The sequence below is a fragment of the Artemia sp. Qi Xiang Cuo genome, chromosome 13 (genome assembly GCF_049724085.1).
Source record: "Artemia sp. Qi Xiang Cuo chromosome 13, ASM4972408v1, whole genome shotgun sequence".
Classification (NCBI taxonomy): domain Eukaryota; kingdom Metazoa; phylum Arthropoda; class Branchiopoda; order Anostraca; family Artemiidae; genus Artemia; species Artemia sp. Qi Xiang Cuo.
In genome coordinates this window covers 68,116,097-68,138,471 of record NC_142806.1, presented here as the reverse complement: position 1 = coordinate 68,138,471, position 22,375 = coordinate 68,116,097, and the positions used below count along the sequence as shown (strand labels likewise).

General features: G+C 35.2%; 1 protein-coding gene across 1 annotated transcript in view; it reads right to left on the bottom strand.

The window, feature by feature from the left end:
- LOC148945585 (protein odr-4 homolog) overlaps window positions 1–5,479 on the bottom strand; it is a 169,681-nt gene extending 164,202 nt beyond the window's left edge. The window contains exon 1 of the mRNA XM_089098849.1: window positions 5,353–5,479. Coding sequence (XP_088954975.1) covers window positions 5,353–5,445 — 93 coding nt within the window. The 5' untranslated portion in view covers window positions 5,446–5,479. The remainder of the gene's footprint in view (window positions 1–5,352) is intronic.
- Window positions 5,480–22,375: the final 16,896 nt, after the last annotated feature.

Below are 22,375 nucleotides of genomic sequence, written 5' to 3'. Positions count from 1 at the left end.
CTATACATTGAATCAAGGGGTTTGATGACCGAATTTTCTACGCCTCTCTCTGCTGCAGAGAGTAAAATATGTTTGTGGATAGACGAATTGAAAGCATGGGCAAGATCATGGGCAGCTAAAACTAAAGAATCGTTGTCATTCTCAGCATCAGTCAGTATAGACACCAGCGAGTAAAGGGCATGATCACATCCAAGCAATCACTGGAGCCCAAACTGGTGTGGGGGAACCGAGCACTTGCTTCTAATTTCGTCATGAATAAGAAGCTCAAATAGTTTACATAGTGTAGTTGACACAGTAATGGGCCTATATGAAGAGCACTGGGAGGGAGGCCTCCCTGGTTTGAGAATGGGTGTTATTACACCAATGCAAAAGGTATCCAGGACGATACCTCTGGTAACAATAATTTGGAATAATAATGATCCATGTTCAAGAAGTTGTTCACTACCATAGAGTAAATGCTGGCCACAAATTTTATCAAAGCCTCTCGAAAATTTCTTTTTTAGCTTTTTCAGGCATTCATGTATTACACTTCTATTAACTACCATGTTCTCTTTCGGCAGTTTTAGCATTTCATCTAGCTCACTCCAGTAAGAATTCTGTAGCAATTGGTTGGGACTTTTGAACTGATCAGTGAAGTAAATATTCCAGGCCTCTTTTGTTAGAAGGGGGACCTCAGAGATCGATTCTTTGGGCTTCACTATATTCTGCCAAAGGAGTTTGGGATTGAACTTGCTGTATTTGTCAATTATGTCTCTATGGTGCTTAGACAAGGCTTTGGCAAAGGCACGTTTAGTATGATTCTTCAGTTTCCAGACTTGCCCAGATCTTGGCTTACCACTGTCACACCATAGGCGAAACCAAAACTTTGCAGACTGACAAGCTTCTGTTAAATTTAGGTTAGTGGACCATCCTCTAATTTCAGTGTTTACTCAAACTTTTTGAGAGGGTACGGCTGCTGATTCGGCACACCAAAGGGCATGGCATATTGAGGCAGAGTAAATGTTCAACAGAAGTTTCTGCTCTTTGGCTGGGATGTCACTGTTGGACATCAGTAGCAGGAAAGGGACTTGAATCTTTTCAAGAATGCTATTACACACTTGTTGATACTTTTGGATTGCAGCATCATCAAGCTTCCAATCTTGCACAACTTTGAGCTTTGGAGCTGTGCTTTTTTTTTACTTCAGAGAATGGGCAAGCGAAACTCAAGGATATAGGTAAGTGATTGCTAAGTGTACCACCCATTAGTACCAACACAGATTTGTCCTGGACATTGAATGATCTAACAACATGGTCGAGATTAGATACAGAGCCACTGTTATGACAATAACTGAAGTTTTTATCTTTATCCACAACCCTGAAGCCATCTGGTAAGACTCCTAAAGCTATTTGTGTTCTAGGACTGCCAGTGTCAGTAAGGTTGCAGTTAAAGTCGGCAATAATTAAATAGTCATGACCCAACTGCTTTATTCTCAACACACATTTAGCAAGTTTCTCACAGGATAGGTTGAATTTTCTCTCTGATCAATCATTCTTGTAATTAGTAGGAAGGTAAACACAGATCAGAACAAGACCATAGACGTCCACTGCAATAAAACTGTCTTGCTGCTCGAAAAGTTTGGCAGAGATGTGATCTTTAATTACAATAGCAATGCCTCCAGATGACCTTCCTCTATTGCTTGATTTTGCTTCTCTAATAAAGAACCGATGCTTGTCAGAGAACTTGATACAATCCAAGCTATCCTTGCTTAAGAAGTGTTCTTGTATGCAAACTATGTCATGATCCTTGGCAAATTGTTTAATAATTGGCACCTTATCACGCAGATTTCTGTTCATATTACAAGATATTACTTTAAGAGATGAAATGGTGGCTCTTGTCATTGCGGTTTCTTCATTGCTTTCAGGACTTTGGGACAACGGATGCTATAACAGGGGTGCTTATTGGATTTGCAAAGTGCGCGCCAAATAGGATTTCTGCAAGGATGCTCCTTTTCTGATGCTTGCCCTTCTTTGCTGCATCTAGCGCAACATTTAGAGTTTTCACATTTCAAGGCTAGGTGTCCATAGTTTTGACAGTTGAAGCACGGGCGCAGGACATTAATAAACTCATCAATATGAAATCTTTTGTATCTATCAAGGGCGGGTTCTGCATTCCATGTTGCAGATCACTTTTAAGGGAAAACTGCAGTTTGAAGGACCTGGCTGCCCAGATTTGCTCTGCTTTAACACAATTCGGGACCACGGCTAATAGAGCATCAGTATAAATTTCTGTGGGTACAAGTCTAGCTATACCAGAAAAGGTAGGAGTTTTCATTATGAGGTCCAAAGTCGCATTATCACCATTTAGAATAGCAACACTCAGTTTTTCGGCTGCTTGTTTCTCTTTCAGGTTTATACACCATTCAGTTTGGGTTTGCTTCAGCTCACCAACATGATCTGTTATGCTTGAATTGTTGTTACATAGATTGTCAATAAAAGCTTTTCTCCCAGCAGTGGAAAGTGGCAGGTTTGCCAGCTTCTTAAGAATGACAGCATATGTGGCACTTGTTGGTGCTTGTGTTGGCAGGCTATGTGTTGTTGAGTGCTTATTTCAGGCAATCAGTGAATCTAACTTTGTATTTATCTCGTTAATGTTTCTGGTAACAAATGCGCTGATTTGGCTACCGCAAGAGGGAACTTCTTGGGGCTTGGCAATAAGAAAAGTTGGTAGCTCCACACTTTTCAGATCACATTCTTTTAAGATTTTCATTATGTCAAGAACGTTTTCACTTTCAATATGTTATATGGAGGGGTGTATATTTGGATGAACAATAGAGTAGATGAGGATTTTAGCCTCCTTGATCAATTCTTTCCCAAAGAAGTTTTTTGCACGTCTTAGCTATCTCATCTTTTGGTACACCACTCAGCATTGATCTTAGCACATAGTTCAGTACAGCATTCCAGACCAATTTTTTTGGAGTGGTCATCTTGGCCAAGGAAGAAGTTGCTTGTAAAATATTCACCAGCAATGTCACTTGGCAAAAATTTCAAAGTCACAGTGGCATGGTCAAGCTACACCTGCAAATGGTTGCTGGCAACCCTGCGCATGGAAGAAGCTCTTTGGAGCTTTTATGTTGAGGAAAACAAGGGAAGCATAGAGCCCTGCTACCTATTCCCTGCAGTTTAAGAGTCAAAGGACCCGGCAGGTACCTCTATGGCCATTGCAACAGGTGCCCTCCCCTCTTCTGTTCGTTTTCCTCCCAAGAAGAGCCTCAAATCCCGCTAATACAATAAAATACTGGTTTGTGGCTTGACCTCTAGATGGCGCTCCAACATAGGTCTTTGTAGGAGAGGTGTACCATAGGTGAATGAAACAGGAGTGATATCAATGGGGAAGAAAAGTGCTTAAAGTTGTTATTGTTTGGCGTTGTAGAAATACTGGAACTTTTGGTTAATGGTGGGGAATTTAATTTTAAACAACAGAGAACAGTGTCCTGAAGACATTTCTTTACTCTAGCATAGGATCTTCACTTTAATTGTAGGTAAAATTCACTATTCAAAGACTCTGTATATATATATCATAATATGAATGCACTCTAGAATCTGCTATTGAGAATTATTATAGATGATGCTGTTTTGCTTCCAAACAAAGAGCATAAAATAGTAATAATGTTATAAGGCAACTCCAGTTAAATAATTCTATTCTTAGTACAAATTATATGAGAAGAATTGAAAACTATGTTTTCTTACTGTTCCTGGGATCACAGAATCCAAATTGAGCACAACCTTGGTTAAAGAATCAAACTATTTCCATATAAATTTGACTTATTTCAAACTTGGTATTTTATTTGCTTCCACTGATTAGAAAGTTACTATATCCATCCATGTGAGCCAAAACAACTAGTAATGCACAATAATTTGCATTATATAGAGAGGCGAGGAGTGGAGGTAGGTACTTCAAAATACCTACCTGGGACATACTTTGGTAAAGTTCTACCAAATCATATTATTGAGTTAGGAATAAAGGGAATACACCATTTGATGCCTTTTTTTATGTTGATTATCAATATAAGAATCATTTCTATCAGAAATGAATTTCAGCCCCCCCCCCCCCCCTATATATGCCACTTCAGGGTTGGGTTAGGTATTTATAGGGGAGGGGCTGAAATTAATTTCCGATAAATGCTTATTATATTTGCTATCATCATAAAAAAAGGCATAGAATGATGCATTAACTTTATTACTAAATCAAAAATATGATTTGGTAGAACTTTACCCAGGGTTAGGTTAGGTATATATAGGTGAGGGGCAGAAATTCATTTCCAATAGAAATAATAATTATATTTGTAATCAGCATAAAAAAGGCATTGAATGGTGTATTCACTTTAGTCCTAACTCAATAATATGATTTGGTAGAGCTTGACCCACACTTTAGCCTGTAGACCCATCCTTGAAAGTTTCATTCTCCTAACCTAACCCCTTTCCAAGATAGTCAAAAGTAGCTAAAGTAGAATTTTAACATTTCTTTCTTCTATAGTCTAAATGTTATCAAGGATTTTTTTTGGTAAGTTTTTACCAAATCATATTATTGAATTACAAATAAAGTGAATATACCACCTGATACCTTTTTTATGCTTTTTCAAAAAATAATAATAATTTTTGTCAGAAATGAATTCTACCCCCACCCCTATATACCAATTCAGGGTATATATTTGCACATTAGAGGGTGGGGGTAAAGTTTAAACTTACCTCCCATTTACATCATAAGCAAAATTTGAAGTCCCATTTACATCAAAAGTCAATAATATGATTATATAATATGATTTGGTAAAAATTTACCTTTTTTCTAAATTTGAGGAATAGCCTAGGCTTTCAAATTCAAAACCTTAGCCTATAAATCAGAATCAAGCAAAGGAATGAGGCTTAGGCACTTTCATTGTGCCCCATTTGAGAAGTAGATGTGTCTCTCAAGATTGTATACTAATTCTAAGCAGCTCTGATAATTTTATAAGAAACTGTCAAAAGTTACAAAGGGTCAAGTCCCTTTTGAGTGGTAAGAGGTGGAGACAAGTGTTTCAAAATACCTTCCAGAGAGATCACTGAGGCTTTTTATCCATTCCTAAGAGTTATATTTACAATACTCAACTAGTTTCCAAGACAAATAGCAGCCCCTTATCTTTCATTTAACAGCATAAGCCAATGTGGTGCATCATCTTAATGGTGCACCACATTGCAGGTATTTATTGATGATGCAGGTATTGTGGTGCAATGATGCAGGTATAGTGGTGCAATGATGCAGGTATTTAGGCCAAGGCCTAAATACCTCAGTTAAAGAGACATTAAATAGTTATTAAGCTGCAATATCATGTTACTTACTAAGCCAATTAGCACTCCAGATTCAATTCCTTTCTTGATGGCTCGTCCTTTGAGGAGATTTTCAACTGTATAGTCAATTGCTATTAAAGGCATGCTTTAATGTATTTGAATTAATTGTACAGCGTTAACTTAAGGGGTTTTTCCGCCGTTCAATTGTTAGCTAACAATGTTAGCTAACAAAAATGTGTTTGGACGGCGAAAACGGAATTGTTAGCTAACAGAAATAGTTAGCTCACAATTCGCAGAAACATGATATTGGGCAGGAAATTCAAAGAAAATTCTGACCTAGATAGTGTTGCTGAGAGTTTATCTCAGCTTGATAATACCCAAAGCTTTGAAATTCAATTAACAGAATATTTCAAAAAGTTCATATCTTAAAGAAAAAAAAATATAACTATTAATGCCAGCAAGTGAAACAAAGACACAAAACATTTTATTAATTGGCAAAGTACATTGAATTTTGGCGAAAAATTAAAATACCAGTGCTTAAGCTTTCCTAAAGTAACTGTTTAGTGCATTTACATAAGTTATCCCACGAATGGAGGAAGTGGATCAACCTAGAAAAAATATAATTTGATTGCATATGTGAAATTGTTTCATTTTTGATAATATTTAATTGCTATGACTACGTGACAATCTCGTTGTTTTCCTATTTTTTTCAACGAAAGAATTGATTTTTTTTTCAATGAGATTACCATAAAATATATTTATAATAAAATAAAATGTTAAAGGAAAAAAAAAAATAAGAAATAGGAGCAATCCTCGATTATACATCAATATTGTAAGCATAAAAAATACCCATCTTGCTTATTTTTGAATATTTTAATTTAAATTCCCCAACAATTTCCTTCAACAAGCATTCGATTTGTTAGAGAAATCTTCTAACAATATTAGCTAACAATTTTTAGTTGGACGGCGGAAAAACGATTGTTTGGAAAAATTTTAGCTAACAGTTTTCTGTTGGACGGCGGAAAAACCCCTTTAAGGGGCTTTTCCGCTGTCCAACAGAAAAATGTTAGGTACCATTTTTCCCAAAAATCGTTTTTCCGCTGTCCAACTAAAAATTGTTAGCTAACATTGTTAGAAGATTTCTCTAACAAATCGAATGCTTGTTGAAGGAAATTGTTGGGAATTTAAAGCAAAATATCCAAAAATAAGCAAGATGGGTACATTTCATGCTTGCAATATTGATAGAGAATTGAGGACTGCTGCAATTTTTTTTTCTTTTCCCTTTTAGTTTATTAGGAATATCTTTTCTGATAATCTCACTTAAAAAAAAATCAATTCTTCCGTTGAAAAAATAGGAAAACAATTAGATTGTCACATAGTCATAGCAATTTGATATGATCAAAAATATAATGATTTCACTTATGCAATCAAATTATATTTTTACTACGTTGATCCACTTCCTCAATACATGGGATAATTTATGTAAATGCACTAAACAGTTACTTTAGGAAAGATTAAGAACTGTTATTTTAGTTTTATCCTAAATTCAATGACTTTGGCAATTGATAAAATGTTTTGTGCCTTTGTTTCACTTGCTGGCATTAATAGCTATACTTTTTTCTATTAGATAGGAACAGTTTGCAATATTCTATTAATTGAATTTCAAAGCTTTGGTGTCAGTTGGGTATTATCAAGCTGAAATAAACTCACAGCAACACTATCTTGGTCAGAATTTTTCTTTGAATTTCCTGCCTAATATCATGTTTCTGCGAATTGTGAGCCAACTATTTCTATTAGCTAACAATTCTATTTCCGCCGTCTAAAGAAATTGTTGCTACCTAAAATTGTTGGTTAACAATTGATTAGCTAACACACTGTTCACCACATCCATATCTGGCAAATTCGTCTCTCTCAAGATTTTCTCCCAGGCCTTCTAAATTGAACTGGATCTTTTGTGCTCAAGATGACTTTTGCCATATTTTATTTGATGAAATTTGACAGCTCAAATCAGCCTTTAAATTGCCTCCATCTTCTTTTCTTCGCAATCCACATGTATTTTAACCGTGTAACTTGTATTTTTCAATGCATTAGTATTGCGGAAAACGGTGGTCTGTGTGTATATAGGGTAAAGGGGCGTCTGTATTCAGTGTTTTCTGGAAACATTGGCCAGAAATATAGGAGGCATGTAAAAGTCTACATTGGTAAATATCTCAAAAATTCATAATCATACAGGCAGCCATATAATATAATGGCATCGAACCTAAATTAACCTTCAAATGATTCATTTTTGCTAATATATTCTGCCCAGTCTCTTTTGTTGGAATTTAAAAGAAATAAAAAGTAAAATTGGAAGCATGTTTCGCAAATGACCTCATTGAGCTGCTTAAAAATTACAGAAGTGCCTCTATACTAAAATTAATTCTGATTCTTCCCCTGTCCCATGACTGTTGGAATAATGTCCTTCAAGTAAAAGGTAAACCTGAATCTTCCATAATCTTGAGGATGAACAGAAAGTTTCCATAGGGTGTTGTCAAAATTTGCACCAAAAATATTAACACAGGGCATTTGAGACAGGCTCATAATTAACGTTTCATAAATTTAAATCTATTGGACGAACGGAAAATAATTAAACAACCATAGCAAAAAAACATACAACAAGAAATAATATAAATTCATAAATAAATCATATAATGAGTGAAACTTAAATTGAATATGCAAATCAAGCTTGACACAAACAAAAATCACTACAAACAAGAGTTTGGGTATTGCCTCCTTCTCTCCCTGTAAATGTCTAAATACCATTAGCATACACAATTCAAACATCGCATTAACCCATTCGAACAACAGATTTTATTTTCACTGTCCTCTATGCTTTAACAGTAAACAATAAGTCAGTGTGGGAGGATCTTACTCCAACTCAGCCCCCCGAATCATACTATGAATTGGTACTTGAAAGTCTATAGTTTCTAGTCACACCCCCAGGTATCTGAAAACCCCATACGATGCTTTTCCAGACAGAATTCCCAGGTGACTAACCCCCCCCTCCGTGATGTTATTCTAGGCAAAAATAAAATTTAAACTTACATTAATTACATCCACACAATGCAGGGTATCAACTGTTGCCATTGAAGGACCGGAGACTTCACTAAAGTTATTCATTTCAAAATAGAGAGAGAGATAGAGAGATATACATTTATTAAAAAAGAAAACAAATACTATTCGCCTTTCGCCTGCCAAGAAAGGCAATAAGCTTGAAAGGGCAAGTGAGGTTATCACTCTCATCTAATTAAAACAACATTCAAACCTTGCTACTCAACACACAAGAAACTTATCTGATGAAGGAATAAAGGAAAAAAAAGAGAGAAAGAGAAAAAGACAAGAAGTAGATAGAAAAAAAGCAAATTAAATCTGGGAAATACCTTAAATAAAATGACAACCTGGAATGGGCTTGACACCAAATTCACTCACGAGATAAAAGAAACTTCTTTTATCTTAATTAAAAATTAAGATAACGTTTTCCTCAATTAAAAACCCCAAATACTTCGTTGTTGCTACTCTCTTTATCACATTTTCTTGAACCGTGATATGGTCATTTCGAGCACTAGACGAAAGTCTAGAAAATATCATGAAAAAAGTTATAGAAAAGTTTAGGGTTAACATATTTTGCTGAGAAAAAAATAGAAATTCAGAAACTGCATTATGAATTTTATTGTATAAAACATCAAGTGAAGGCGCTGCCAGAAAGAGCGAAGTGTTATCTGCAAACAGGATGACACCAGCCTCTGACAGGTAGCGTTTCACACGATCAAACAAAATAATGAAAAGTAGAGGTCCCAGGATTGACCCTTGTGGGACCCCGCACTCTATTTTCTTTTTTGAAGATAAAAATGACCCATTCTGAACTATCTGATACCGATTGTGTAGATACGATGAAAACCCCTCCAGACTTGAACCCTTCACCCCAATCGAGTCAAGAGCTTGAATAAGCTCTGAGTGGCCCACCGTATCGAACGCTTTTTTCATAACCAAAAACACAGCTGCGGGTAACAGACCAGCTTCAAATGCATTACTAATCTAATCAACCAATTTCAGAACTGCTATATCCGTAGATAGCTTTTTTCTCAACCCAAATTGATTTTCCATTAAAATTTTATTCTTTTCAATATAATAACTTAACTGGGCATGTACCACTTTCTCATATAACTTAGAGAAAATGGGAGAATAGATATAGATCTTCGATTAGATGGGTCATCTTTTTTCCCTCCTTTATGAAGAGGAACCCCTCTTGGGATCTTTAGTACTTCCGGGAAGACTCCAAGATCTAGAGAAAGGTTGATGAGGTGCGCCAAGACAGGTAAGACACTCGTTTTTGCGGCTTTTATAAGTTTCAGGGAAAACTCATCCATCCCGCTAGAGCTTGCAAGCGGGATTCACATAATGGATTCACATACTGGATTATACAACTATTACTACACGTTTAGAGAGTGGATATCATGGGGAGTGTTATCACCATTCATCATTATCGGACTAATCATTACTCATCCACATTCGATGATCCCAAGAAATGGGATTTGCTTTATTTTGCATTAGGGGATATCTAATACACTTGTCCACATGTGGTATCATTTCAGGTACCCATTGCATAAAAAAACCTCACCTCATCAATGGGACGATGAATTGCATTGGGATATTTTTCACATCCAAAGTCCTCTAAGTTAAAAAGGGGGATATTAATCTCACATTCTAGGATCATGAGCTTATCGGTAGGGACATTCCCTTTAACGTATTGCTTTTACTCCAAACAAGCAACAAATTTCACGGACTTCCTCTTGTATATGCTTTAATTTCTATAGCATTTTTAATAAAAGGTTTTATTTTTCTATCGTAGAATCCAAGTCCGTTTATACGGCGTAACGTAGTGCTCCATAAACGTTTATCATAATCAAACAAGTTATAGTTAACATCCCAATGGTAATTGTATATTTCTCTATGATCTTCACCCAGTAATAAAAACACACACTCGAAAATTACTCCACAAGATGAATGTATTATGCAAATAAATTCAGAATCAATCAAGCCGTACATGATGAAATGAATTATTTTATAATTGTCTGTCTCTATTCTAAGCATAGAATAAGAGAACAAACTCCTTTTGACATCGGTTGACAATCAGAAAAAAGAGAGTCAGAGAAAAAGCTCCATTGACACATCTGTCAGAAAAGCACGAGGATCTGTTTGGACACTGAGTGAGGTCACATCCGTCTGAGAATATTACACCTTTTAGAAGAAAAAAAAATGTTTATCAAAATTTTTTTATATTCAACTTAAAGCACCCCGTTGGACTTTTTTCTAACCAAAGTTTCGCATTTGAACCAGAGAAATGTATTTTCAATAATTTTCTTACAGAAAACTAGAGTTTACGGTTAAAAAACACACACACTCGACCGAGTCCGTTGATTTTCAACTGAAGTTATCAAAAATTTTGCAATAGGTTGCATAGGTTGCATCAAGACGCTGGGTAATTGTAGACAGAGAAAACCCAAGACAGATAGTCCAAGTAATTTAGAGGCAAACGTGTAAATTGCTAGGGCACGGGTAAATGGCAGGAGTATGCATGACTCTCTTATTGGACACATACTTGTCAGGTTAGTTTTTGGAAAGGCATGTGTGTGTGTGTGTGTGTGCGTTTGTGTTTGTGTGTGTGTGTGTGTGTATTTGTATGTGAGTTTTTGTGTTTATTAGTGATATTTATAGGTTTAGATTTATTTTTTTTTTTTTTGATTTTGATTTGGTTTTTTGGTTGTGTTTGTGTTGTGGGTGGGTGTGTGTGTTTGTGTGTGTGTGTTAGTGTGTAAAACCGGAAACTGGAACCACTTTAAATACCGGAATTTTGATACCAATAGTTAAATTAAAGAACGAACTTCCAGCCCATAGTAACTAAAATAAGGTTATAATCCGGGTTTCAGTGGTACCTAGCGACCTAGTAAGAGATCCTGGTTGCAGCGGTAGCTAGCAATCTAGTAAGAGACGATCACACCCCAAAGCAAAAACTTAAGTAACCCATAACTCCTGAAAAAAGATTCAGATCAAAACAAGAATTACACTATTAGAACCGCCCTATCCAAAACCTCTATATAGAAAACTTACCGTCCCTTAGCTTGAATAACACGGAAATTATAATAAAGAAATACCTCTTGCCTATACTAAATTTTATAGGCCACTTAAATATAGTATAGGTTAGCAAAGTTTACGTAAAGGACTGATATAGTTCATTACGGTAAAGAAAGAATTCTAGGCCATAGTACTAATTTAATTTGGAAAAAAAGAAATTTACATAAAAGACCAATATAGTTCATCATAAATGATGTCAGTTAAGAGAATCTCATGTAGTAGTTATTAATAGAAGTTTCACATTAGGGAATGAACTGTAGCCAATAGTAACTGAAGTAATAAAAGGAATCATTAAATAGATGATTATTTTAATTATGTTCGTTAAGAAATAATCATAAGTAAAAATTTCCCATTTTGGGAATCGAACTCGATTATAATAAGGACCGATCTGTAACATATAGTAACTGAAGTATCAAATCAAACAGTTCGTGGTCATAAGAAAGACCTATATTAAGGCTCATTTTAAAGGAAATTGGTGTATATATAAACCTTTCGGAATTAACAAAAATAATTATTAATATAAAATAAATTTTCAAATTATGATAAAAAACCAACTCTAGGCCATAGTAACTAAATTAATTTTGAAAAGAATGAATTACGGCAGAAACCTAAATGGAAGTAAAAGTAAGCTAAATTTTATTAAAAGGGTACACCTAGATTTGAGCTCAGATCGCAGGATTCAATGTCCTAAGTACTAATCACTGCACCAAGAAATGTTCATAAGAGAAAGACTTTAAACATGATATAATAACTTAAAGACCCAAGTTATAATAAAGAACGAATATTCTACCGATTGTCAACTAATAACCATATATGACGTAATAAGTGGCATTACGTAATATCTAACACCGATTGTGTATGACGTAATGAGTGACGTGACGTAATAATTGAAAAAATCAGTTTTAGTTAACTTTAGTTAATCGTATAATAACCGTATATGACTTGATAAGTAAATGCAATATTTATACACATTCATCTTCTGAAAAGATCTTATTATTTTATTTCAGTTCTAAGTTCAGGATCGCTTTCAATCAGTTCGTAGTAAGGAACTGTATAGTAAAATAGACTTGTCTCAATAGTAACCGAAACTATAGTAACCGATGTATCTGTTAATATCAATGGATACATCACAAGAATCAAATTTTTATGCTGATTTTAAATATATAAACTTCATCAAGTTTACTCAAGTTTACTTCATCCTTCAATAGTTAAGAGCCTGATTAAATTATAATAAAGAACGAAATCTTGCCTATATTAACTTGTATAGGCAACTTAACTATAGTATAGGATTGTACAGTTATATTTAAAGTCAATATATTAAAACTTCCTTCTAACGGGGAATTATAATAAAGAACGAGTACGAAGTTATTATAAAAGGCACTTCATTATATTTACATAAGGGATCTATATAGTTCAATATAACCCGGGTTGTAGCGGTAGCTAGCAACCTAGCAAGAGACGATCACGCCCCATAGTAAAAACTAAAGTAACCCATAACTCTTGAAAAAAGATTCAGATCAAAACAAGAAGTATACTATTAGAACTGCCTTGTCCAAAACCTCTATATAGCAAACTTACCTTCCCTTGGCTTGAATAACAAGGAAAATGTGTTGGCTTGAAAACCAAGAAAATTGAATTTAACTGCGATATTCTCCACAAACTATCCTGTGGCTCAACCATATTTATATTAAAAGACGATCATTAGATTTATATATTTATGAACGAACTCTAGCCTGTATTACCGTAAAGAAAAAATTTTAAAATAGATTTTATTTTTCCGGGTTGGAGCGGTAGCTAGCATCCGGGTTACAGCAGTAGCTACCAAACTAGTAAGGGACGATCACGTCCAATGTTAAGAAATATAAAAACCCATAACTCCTAAAAAAAGGGTCAAATCAATACAAAAATTACATCATTAGAACCACCTTGTCGAAAACCCTATATATGAAACTTTCTGTCCCTTGGCTTGAACAGAAAGGGACATATATTTGCTTGAAATTCAAGAAAAGTGGAAGCTATTACAGCATTCTGCCTAAACGGCATTTTTTTTTCTTTTTTTCCATCACAGATAGCTTGGTATCCGGGTTGCAGCGATAGCTAGCAACCTAGTAAGTGACTATCACGCCCCATAGTAAAAACTAAAGTAACCTATAGCTCATGAAAAAAGATTCAGATCAAAACAAGAAGAACATTATTACAACCGCCTTGTTCAAAACTTCTATATAGGAAACTTACCGTCCTTTGGCTTGAATAAGAAAGAAAATATATTGGCTTGAAAATCAAGAAAATTGACTTTAACTACGATATTCTCCACAAACAGCATCTTTTTTTCTTTCCGTTTTTTCTACTCAACTAGCTGGGCACTGGAAAATCATAGTGAGCTGTATAACAGCTCATTCTAAAGGAAATTACTACATCTAGTCACTTTTGTAATTAAAAATAAAATACTTTTTAAGTAGAATCAATTTTTTCAAAAAAACTGCATTTTTCATGTATTTTCATACTGCCGTCTTTTCAAAGATATTTGACTTTTAAAGTGATCAAACAGTTCATGGTATTAAATTAAAAGACTATTATTGGAATAACAAATCATTGTATACATTCGAATTAGTTATCTACTTGATTTTTTGAAGTTGGTTTCTTTCTATTTCAAAGAAGAAAAATCCTTAGGATTTCTCCCGTTTGTAATCATTTATCCGGATTGCAGCGGTAGCTAGTAGCCTAATAAGAGACAATCACGTCCAATTTTAAGAAATATAAAAACCTATAACTCTTAAGAAAAGAGTCAGATCAAAACAAAAAGTGTACCATTAGAGCCGCCCTGTCCAAAACCTCTATATAGGAATCTTTCTGTCATTTGGCTTTAACAGTAAGAGAAATATATTGGCTTGAAAATCAAGAAAAGCGGCAGCTACTACAGCGTTTTGCCTAAATGGCATCTTTTTTCGTTTTTCTTTTCCACAGATAGCTTGGCACTGGAAGCTCGTAGAGAGTTGTCCAATGGCTTATTTTAAAGGCAATACATAAAGGATAGCCATGAAATCCTTTTTATCAAAAGTAACAGAACTGCAGGAACACTTCAAACATTTTTTGAAGGACTTAGATAATTTTGATCTAGGGTGAAAGTAAAAATTTTTTGATATGATATTACAGAGCACCGCACGAATATAGAGAAAAGGACTTAAAAATTATTCCAGTAATTCCAAAATCACTGGAAGGAGAAATTTTGTAGATGGCAAACGCAACTAGTGGATGTCAAATGGAGAAACGAAAACTATTGGGAGGATAAAAGGAGATTTTTATTTTCCAAAAATGTACTCAAAATTAAAAAATTTCATACACAGCTGCCAAGAGTGTGCCAGATTGAAGTCGCCACCAAATACCCCTAGAGCCGAATTGGGTCAATACCCCTCCCCTTCAGGGGTAGGAGAATTAATTTCTATAGACATTTAGGGGGCAGGAGGAAGTTTACCAGTTTCCAGGAAAGGAAATCGGTGTGTACTAACCATAGTTGACCATTTCAACTCATGTTTATACGCTTTTCCAATTAAAGACGAAAATAAAAAAAAACATTGCGAAAGTTTTAGTCAACCGGCTATTTCTGGAACACGGACTTTACCCTAGAATTTTACTTAGTGACAATGGGCCATGTTTTAGAGCCAAATTATTAGACGAAATTACGGAATATTTTGGTATAAAGCGATGGTTTACCTCCTCTTACATGGCGTCAGCTAATGGAAAAGTTGAAAGCAAACATAGAGAATTAGCTTACATGCTGGGGATACACGCAATGGAGGAAAATGAGAAATGGGACGACCACATACCATTCATAGTTTTTGTAATGCATACGGCTTTTCACGTTCTTTAAAAGAAACGCTATTTTTTTACAACATCCAAGAGATCCCAGAATTTGTTAGGATGAAATACAAAATGATAGAATATATTACAATCTGGACCAATATAAACAAAAAATTGTTATGCGAATCAAAAAAGCTATGGAACAGGTTAAAGACAATTTAGAAGATGCGAAGACAGAACAAAAAGAAAAATATGACAGACAAAGCAAAAATAAGACTACTTATTGTTTAGGAGATTTGGTTTATGTACACAAAACCAATCTAGAAGGGAAAAAAAAGTTAAAACCGAAATGGGTCGGGCCCAACAGAATCGTGAATATTCTACCAAATAACGTAATCTATGTTCTAAAGCATCAGTATAACGAAAAGGAAGAAATAGTACACCATAATAAACTGAAAAAAGGAGTTTTCTTAAAACCATAGACATCAAAGCCCATTTCTTCAGACGAAGAAATAGATGAAACACTTGCACCAGTTTATATCAAAAGGCCGAATTTTATGACCTTTTTAACGACCACAACAGTTGGGAGAAGTGAAAGGAATATTTAGTCCGGTCTTAGCTACAAACTTTCCACAACAAACAAGAGAAAAGGGAAAATTTTAATGTCCATCGGGTACTAGCGATGAAAGCGATAGAGAAGAACCTCAAAAACAACCTACTGGTTTAAGAGATAATTGGATTTAACCAGTGGTTAAATCCAAAAAAGAAGAAAAACTGGAGGAAACGAAGAATTCTCTGATTTTCATACGCTAGATTTGCCTACTGTCTTAGCACAAAAATGGCTTTTCGAACAAATGCCATCTATCAGAAATGGGCTAACAGATTGAGCAACCGATAATTCTTCTGCATACACAGATATAACTAAACCTCGACCATCATCAAAAAAAACATCCTTAAGAGAAAAATTATGGAGAGTAGTAAAGAAGCCAAAAAGACAGCAGCAAGTCCCTTCTTCAGCCGCACAAGTGGCTCGATTCCTAATGGAAAAGGCCAAACGTTAAGAGGAACGGAGGCTAAAGACATATGACGAAGAAACAAAACCACGCTCGACTTCGGAACCTCGTAAACCACATTATAGAGACCACGGAAAAACTGGTCTATATTATGAAGAAGAACAAAAATCATTATTATCTTGATAATTCGAAATATTTCTATTAGATAGTATTTCCACCCCTTCCAGTTCGTCTTGGATGGTTGTTATCAGATTTCCTTCCGTATCTGGATTTCGTGGCAAATACTCTGGTAAAATGTTTGTACGGCCCTTTATATATATATTGGGGTATATGAATATACTTGCAGACGTAGTATCCATTGTGTAAGCCGAGCTGAAGTATTTTGCATTGTATGTAGACAAAATAGTGATTTTCGGTCTACGCGTAAAATGAATATTTTTTCTATGCAAAAATCGGCGAAAATATTCTGTAAAAACTACAACTGCTAGGCATTCTCTTTCAACCGTTGTATATTTTCTTTCCGCCTCTGTCAGCGACCTGCTGGAGTATTGGGCTATTGATTCTACTCCTTCAGAATTTAGGGTTAATGTGGTAAAGCTTTCTAATTTAGTTAATTATTAATTTAGTAAAAATATATTAAGACGCAAATACAAAGTTTCAAAATACCACTTTTTATTAAGATAAAGATACAAATCGTGGAATGTATAAGCTTGGAGGGAACTTGATCAATAACCAATTTCCTGGCTAAATGCGTCAATGAACCGGAAGGACGTGGTTGGATATCATTTATATAGTCAGATTTTTGAGACTGAGGACAGACTTTCTGACTTAGAGGGTGAACCTCTGCCCGTTTATTATCTTGTTAGAAATACCTTGGGATCTTGTCGGATCATCATAAGTGTCTGTATCTCATTATATATTATTGTAGTTTCTGAGACTTGTGGTCTACTTGGGACAGCCAGTCCCAGTAGAAAATCTATATCTGTAATTATTATATGTAAATTGAATAAAAGTATTGTATTTTAGACAACCTCTCTACGATTTACCTTTAGCCCCTCGAACCTGCCCAGTCGTTACGCCTTATTAGTCCGGTCATAGCCTAAGGCACGCTACCAAAGTTTAAATACCTTAGGGCCATAGTTTATCCTCCCTATAAAGGGAGAATAAAGGCATCTAGGACTACACCACCCAAATACCATAAAATACACGTCACAACAACTGGTGGTCGATGGAAAAACTAGGTCAAGAGGGCTAGATAAAAATAGTAGATTTAAATAAAATGGCTTTACCAGAGGAAAAAATGACTTCCCTATCAACAGTACCTGAAATTGCCAAAATTATACCAGAATACTTGGGAAATTCAGCCGTAGATGAGTTTATCGAAAAATTAAAAATTTTCGACGAACAAACTGAAGCGTTTGAGGATAAGGTAAAAGAGCAATGCGTTGCAGCCACAATAAAGAGAAGCGCCCTTAAACATTTTGAGGCAATTAAGGGAAAAGAGCCCGAGGGCATCAGTACACTAATTGAATCTTTTAAAACAAGATTCATAGAGACAAGCATCTCTGAGAGGCTAAGAACAGAGGTAGTGACATTCAATACCTCAACTAGTATCAGGGAATATGCAGACAAAATTTATAGATCCGTGTGTTTACCATTAGAGAAAGGCGGAAATGACGAGACAGTACAGAAAGTACAACTACATACTTTTACCCAAGGGTTACCAAAAAAGTTGTTAAAACTAATATTATCACGGAAACCTGAAAATTTAGAGCAGGCTATAATACTAGTAGAAACAGAGGTAAAAATTGACGAAGCTACGAAAAAGTTTGACCATAACTCAATAAATAACAAAAGAGCCCAAGGAAACAAAAAAGATAAAGGAAGAAAGAAAAGGCTGATTTTTGAGGTATCAAGTCATAAACTAAACTGGTGTGGTGGAGGCCAATGGTTACTTGATAAGAAGACAGGTGACGGATCCCATCACCTTAAGATATTAGCTGCTAATAACTCTAGAAAATACGGGAACCCTCCCCCACCAAAGACAGATAGTTGGTGAACCAACAATGACAGATCAAAAATATTTAGAAGTAACCAGGAAACAAACAAACAATTGGAGAGAAAATTGTATTGCTATTATTGTAGCAAACCAAACCACTATGCAGCAGATTGCTGGCATAGAATACGCGCAGAAGGCCAGAAGAACAAGGCAAGACACCAGTTCCGAACGCAGGGGGGCAAAAATTTAGGAAGACAGGGAACAAATTATACTTGGAAAACACCTAATACTATTCCTGAATTTAGGCCTAGGAGGCAACCGGTTAAAAATACCCAGGGTCAAAGTAGCAACGCTGAAGGAAACTGGGATAATCCCAGATATTTTTGGCCAAAAAGTGGGCATTGAAGCGGAGAAACCAGCCTGTAAGGGTCGACAGAGCTGTTTCCTTACAAAGACCCCTATATAGTTTAGAATGTTGTGATACAAATGCAAATAATAATAGTCTATCGATTCCGCGTTGTATTAAAATTGAGTGTTTTCAAAATTTACCATGTTTACTAGATACAGGTGCATCTAAATAATTTATTTGAGAAAAAGTTTTTAAGAGGTTTCCTCCTAGTGTCAAAAATAGCGTAGGCAGATGCCAGAATACCCTGTCATCAGTGACTGGGCACAGACTGACAATTTTGGGAGAATGTCCATTGAAATTTAGCACAGGGGATAAAGAAATAACAGTAACAGTAATAATAAGCAAGCAGCTACCATATCCTTGTATTCTAGGAGTAGATGCCATAAAAAAACATGGGATCGCGTGGAAACCCATATCCGATACAATAACCATAAACCAGGCAAACGAAACTAATAGGCAAATTTGCGTAACAACAGATAACGAAAGTGACGATTCGAATTATAACCTACAAATAAGTGGAAAAATCACCATAGAAGGGAGAACGACAGCTCAAGTTCTAGCGACATTAAATATAAAAGAAAGAAAGGTTAAAACCATCGACGCCATGATAGGGGGATACACCATAAAAGAATACCTCATGATTTTCCTGGAAAATCAAGTTATAAAAATTGAAAATGGTATAACATACTTAAAACTATCAAATCTAAGTAATAATAAAGTAAAACTGAACCAGGTAGGACTTGGATCAGTAGAAAAGATTTCAAATTCGGAAATAAAATCTCCAAACAGTCCAGAATTAAGCGTAAACTTCACTAGCCACGAACAATTATCCTCATTAAAACCGCAACCACAAGAAAAGTAAGGAATGTCGAAAACGGATTTTTTGAAACAGTTTGATTTAAAACATTTACCGTAAAACGAAAAAACTAGGGCGGAAAATTTTCTTTGGGATTTCAAATGGACTTTTGCAAGACACAAAGTGGATTACGGATTAACTCACTTAATCACGCAAAAGATATCAACAGAGGGCCCTCCAATCAAAAAGTCACCGCATAAAACACCTTATCATTTAAAACTATGGCTAGAAGATCAAATAAAAGAAATGGAGGATTAGAGAATAATTAAAGAAAGTGTGAGCGGTTGGTGTTTTCTACTTGTAATAGTCAGGAAAAAAGATAACACCTGGAAATTATGTATAGATTTTAGAGCACTAAACGCCGTCACGGTTAAGGACTTGATGAAGTTACCAAGAATTGATACAATTTTAGATTCGCTAGGAGGTTCAAAACATTAAACAAATTTTGACTTAATAGCAGGATATTGGCAAATCGCTATAGATGAAAAAACAAAGCCTAAGGCACCAGTAATCTTAGATGATGGAAGAACGTTCACATTTGAACGTATACCTTTCGGCTTATCATTTAGTCCAAATTGTTTTATTCGACTATTGAATTTGGTGTTAAAAGATAACGAACCGGGAAGGAAAAAACATACCTTGGCTTATTTAGATGATGTAATTCTGTTTAATGAAAACCTGGAAGACCACTTACGCGACTTAGAAAAATACTGGAAAAGTTTCAAAAAGCAGGCTTAAAATTAAAACCCGAAAAGTTAAAAATAGTAGTACCAAAACTATTTTTTCTTGGACATCTCATAAACCAAGGTACTATTTCGCCAAATCCAGAAAAATTTACAGTCATAGAAAATCTACAGCCTCCCAAAGATAAAAAAGCTGCAAATCAGTTTGTGGTTTTTTGAGCTATTTTAGACGATATATTAAAAATTAATCTACAATAGCGCAACCTTTGACAAACCTTTTGAAAAAATCAGGTAAATTCGTTTGTCCTGCGGATGCAAAACAAGCACTAAATGAAATAAAAAGGCAATTATTACTGGCACCAATACTTAAACTACCAGATTTCTCACAAGACTTCTGTTTGCAAACAGATGCTTCGTGGTACGGTATACGAGCCATATTATTAAACATAAATTCTGAAGGAGTAGAATCAATAGTTCAATACGCCAGTAGGTCACTGTCGGGGGGAGAAAGAAAATATTCAACAGTTGAGAGGGAATGTTTGACAGTTGTAGTTTTTACAGAATATTTTTCGACAATTTTTACTTGGAAAAAAATTCATTTTACGCGTAGACCAAAAATCATTAATTTGGTTACATACGATGCAAAATACTTCAGCCCGGCTGACACGCTGGATACTACGTCTACAAGTATAGTCATATACCCCAATATATATAAAGAGCCGTACAAACATTTTAACAGACTATTTGTCACGAAATCCAGATACGGAAGGAAATTTGATAATAACCATCCAGAACGAACTGGAATGGCTAGAAATACTGTCTAATGAAAATATTTTGAATCATCAAGATAAAGATGATTTTTGTTTAGCGATGAAATCCTTTTCAAACAGTTCGTGGTAACGAACTGTAAGTAAGGAGCGACCCGGCTCAATAGTAACCGAAATTCTAAAAAACGGGTATATATAAGTTTCATTATAAGTATATAATGAAAAACTTATAATATATAAGTTTCATTAAGTTTAAGCTTACCCATCAAAAGTTACGTGCCTGAGAAAATTTGGCTGATTTTCGAAAAAAGGGGGAAAGACCCCCTAAAAGTTATAGAACCTTAATGAAAATCACACCATCATATTTAGCCTATCAGAGAACCCTTCTGTAGAGGTTTCAAACTCCTATCTACAAAAATGTGGAATTTTTCATTTTTTGCCAGAAGAAAGAAATCATGGATGCGTGATTATTTTTTTTATTTTTCCCCAGGGGTGATCGCATCGACCCAGTGGTCCTAGAATATTGTGGGAGGGCTTATTGGAACGGAAATCAAAAGTTCTAGTGCCCTTTTTAAGTGACCAAAAAAATTGGAGGGCAGCTAGGCCCCCTCCCACGCTCATATTTTTCCCAAAGTCACCCGATCAAAATTTTGAGATAGCCATTTTTTTCAGCATAGTCAAAAATATGATAAAAATGTCTTTTAGGATGACTTGATCCCCCAAAGTCCCCAGGGGGAGGGCTGAAAGTTATGAACTTTACTCAATGTTAACATATAGTATTGGTTATTGGGAAGTATACAGACTTTTTCAGAGGAGATTTTTTCTGGTAGGTGGGGGATGGAGTGGGTCGGGGGCTATATGGAAGGCTCTTTGCATGAAGGAAGTGTTCATGGGGGAAGGGACAGTGCTATGAAGGGGGCGCCGGATTTCCCAGCAGTATTAAAGAAAAAGATCAGGAATTAAATAAAAAAAAATAAGTTTTTCAACTGATCAACTGATTGTGATTAAGAGGTCATTTTTAAAGAACTGGAAAAAAAAATTCGAACTATAGTTTAAAGAGCAGGGTATTGACTAGGGGCGAACCCCCTAATATACGTGTTAAAATTTTATGAATATAGAAGTTCGTTACGTAAGTTAATTCTAAGTTACGTATATTTATTACTAATAAAAACGTTCGTAAATAAAATTAAACAAGTTTCGAGAAAGCCATTTAACCAAATATGATATGCAAATTTTGTTTTAATTATTTATGTACGGTGAGCCAAAATCAAAACCTGGATTAATTGAAAAACGTTCAAAAATTAAATAAAAAAAACAAGTTTTTTGAACTCAAACTAAGGAGCGACATTAAAAACTAAAACGAACAGAAATTATACCA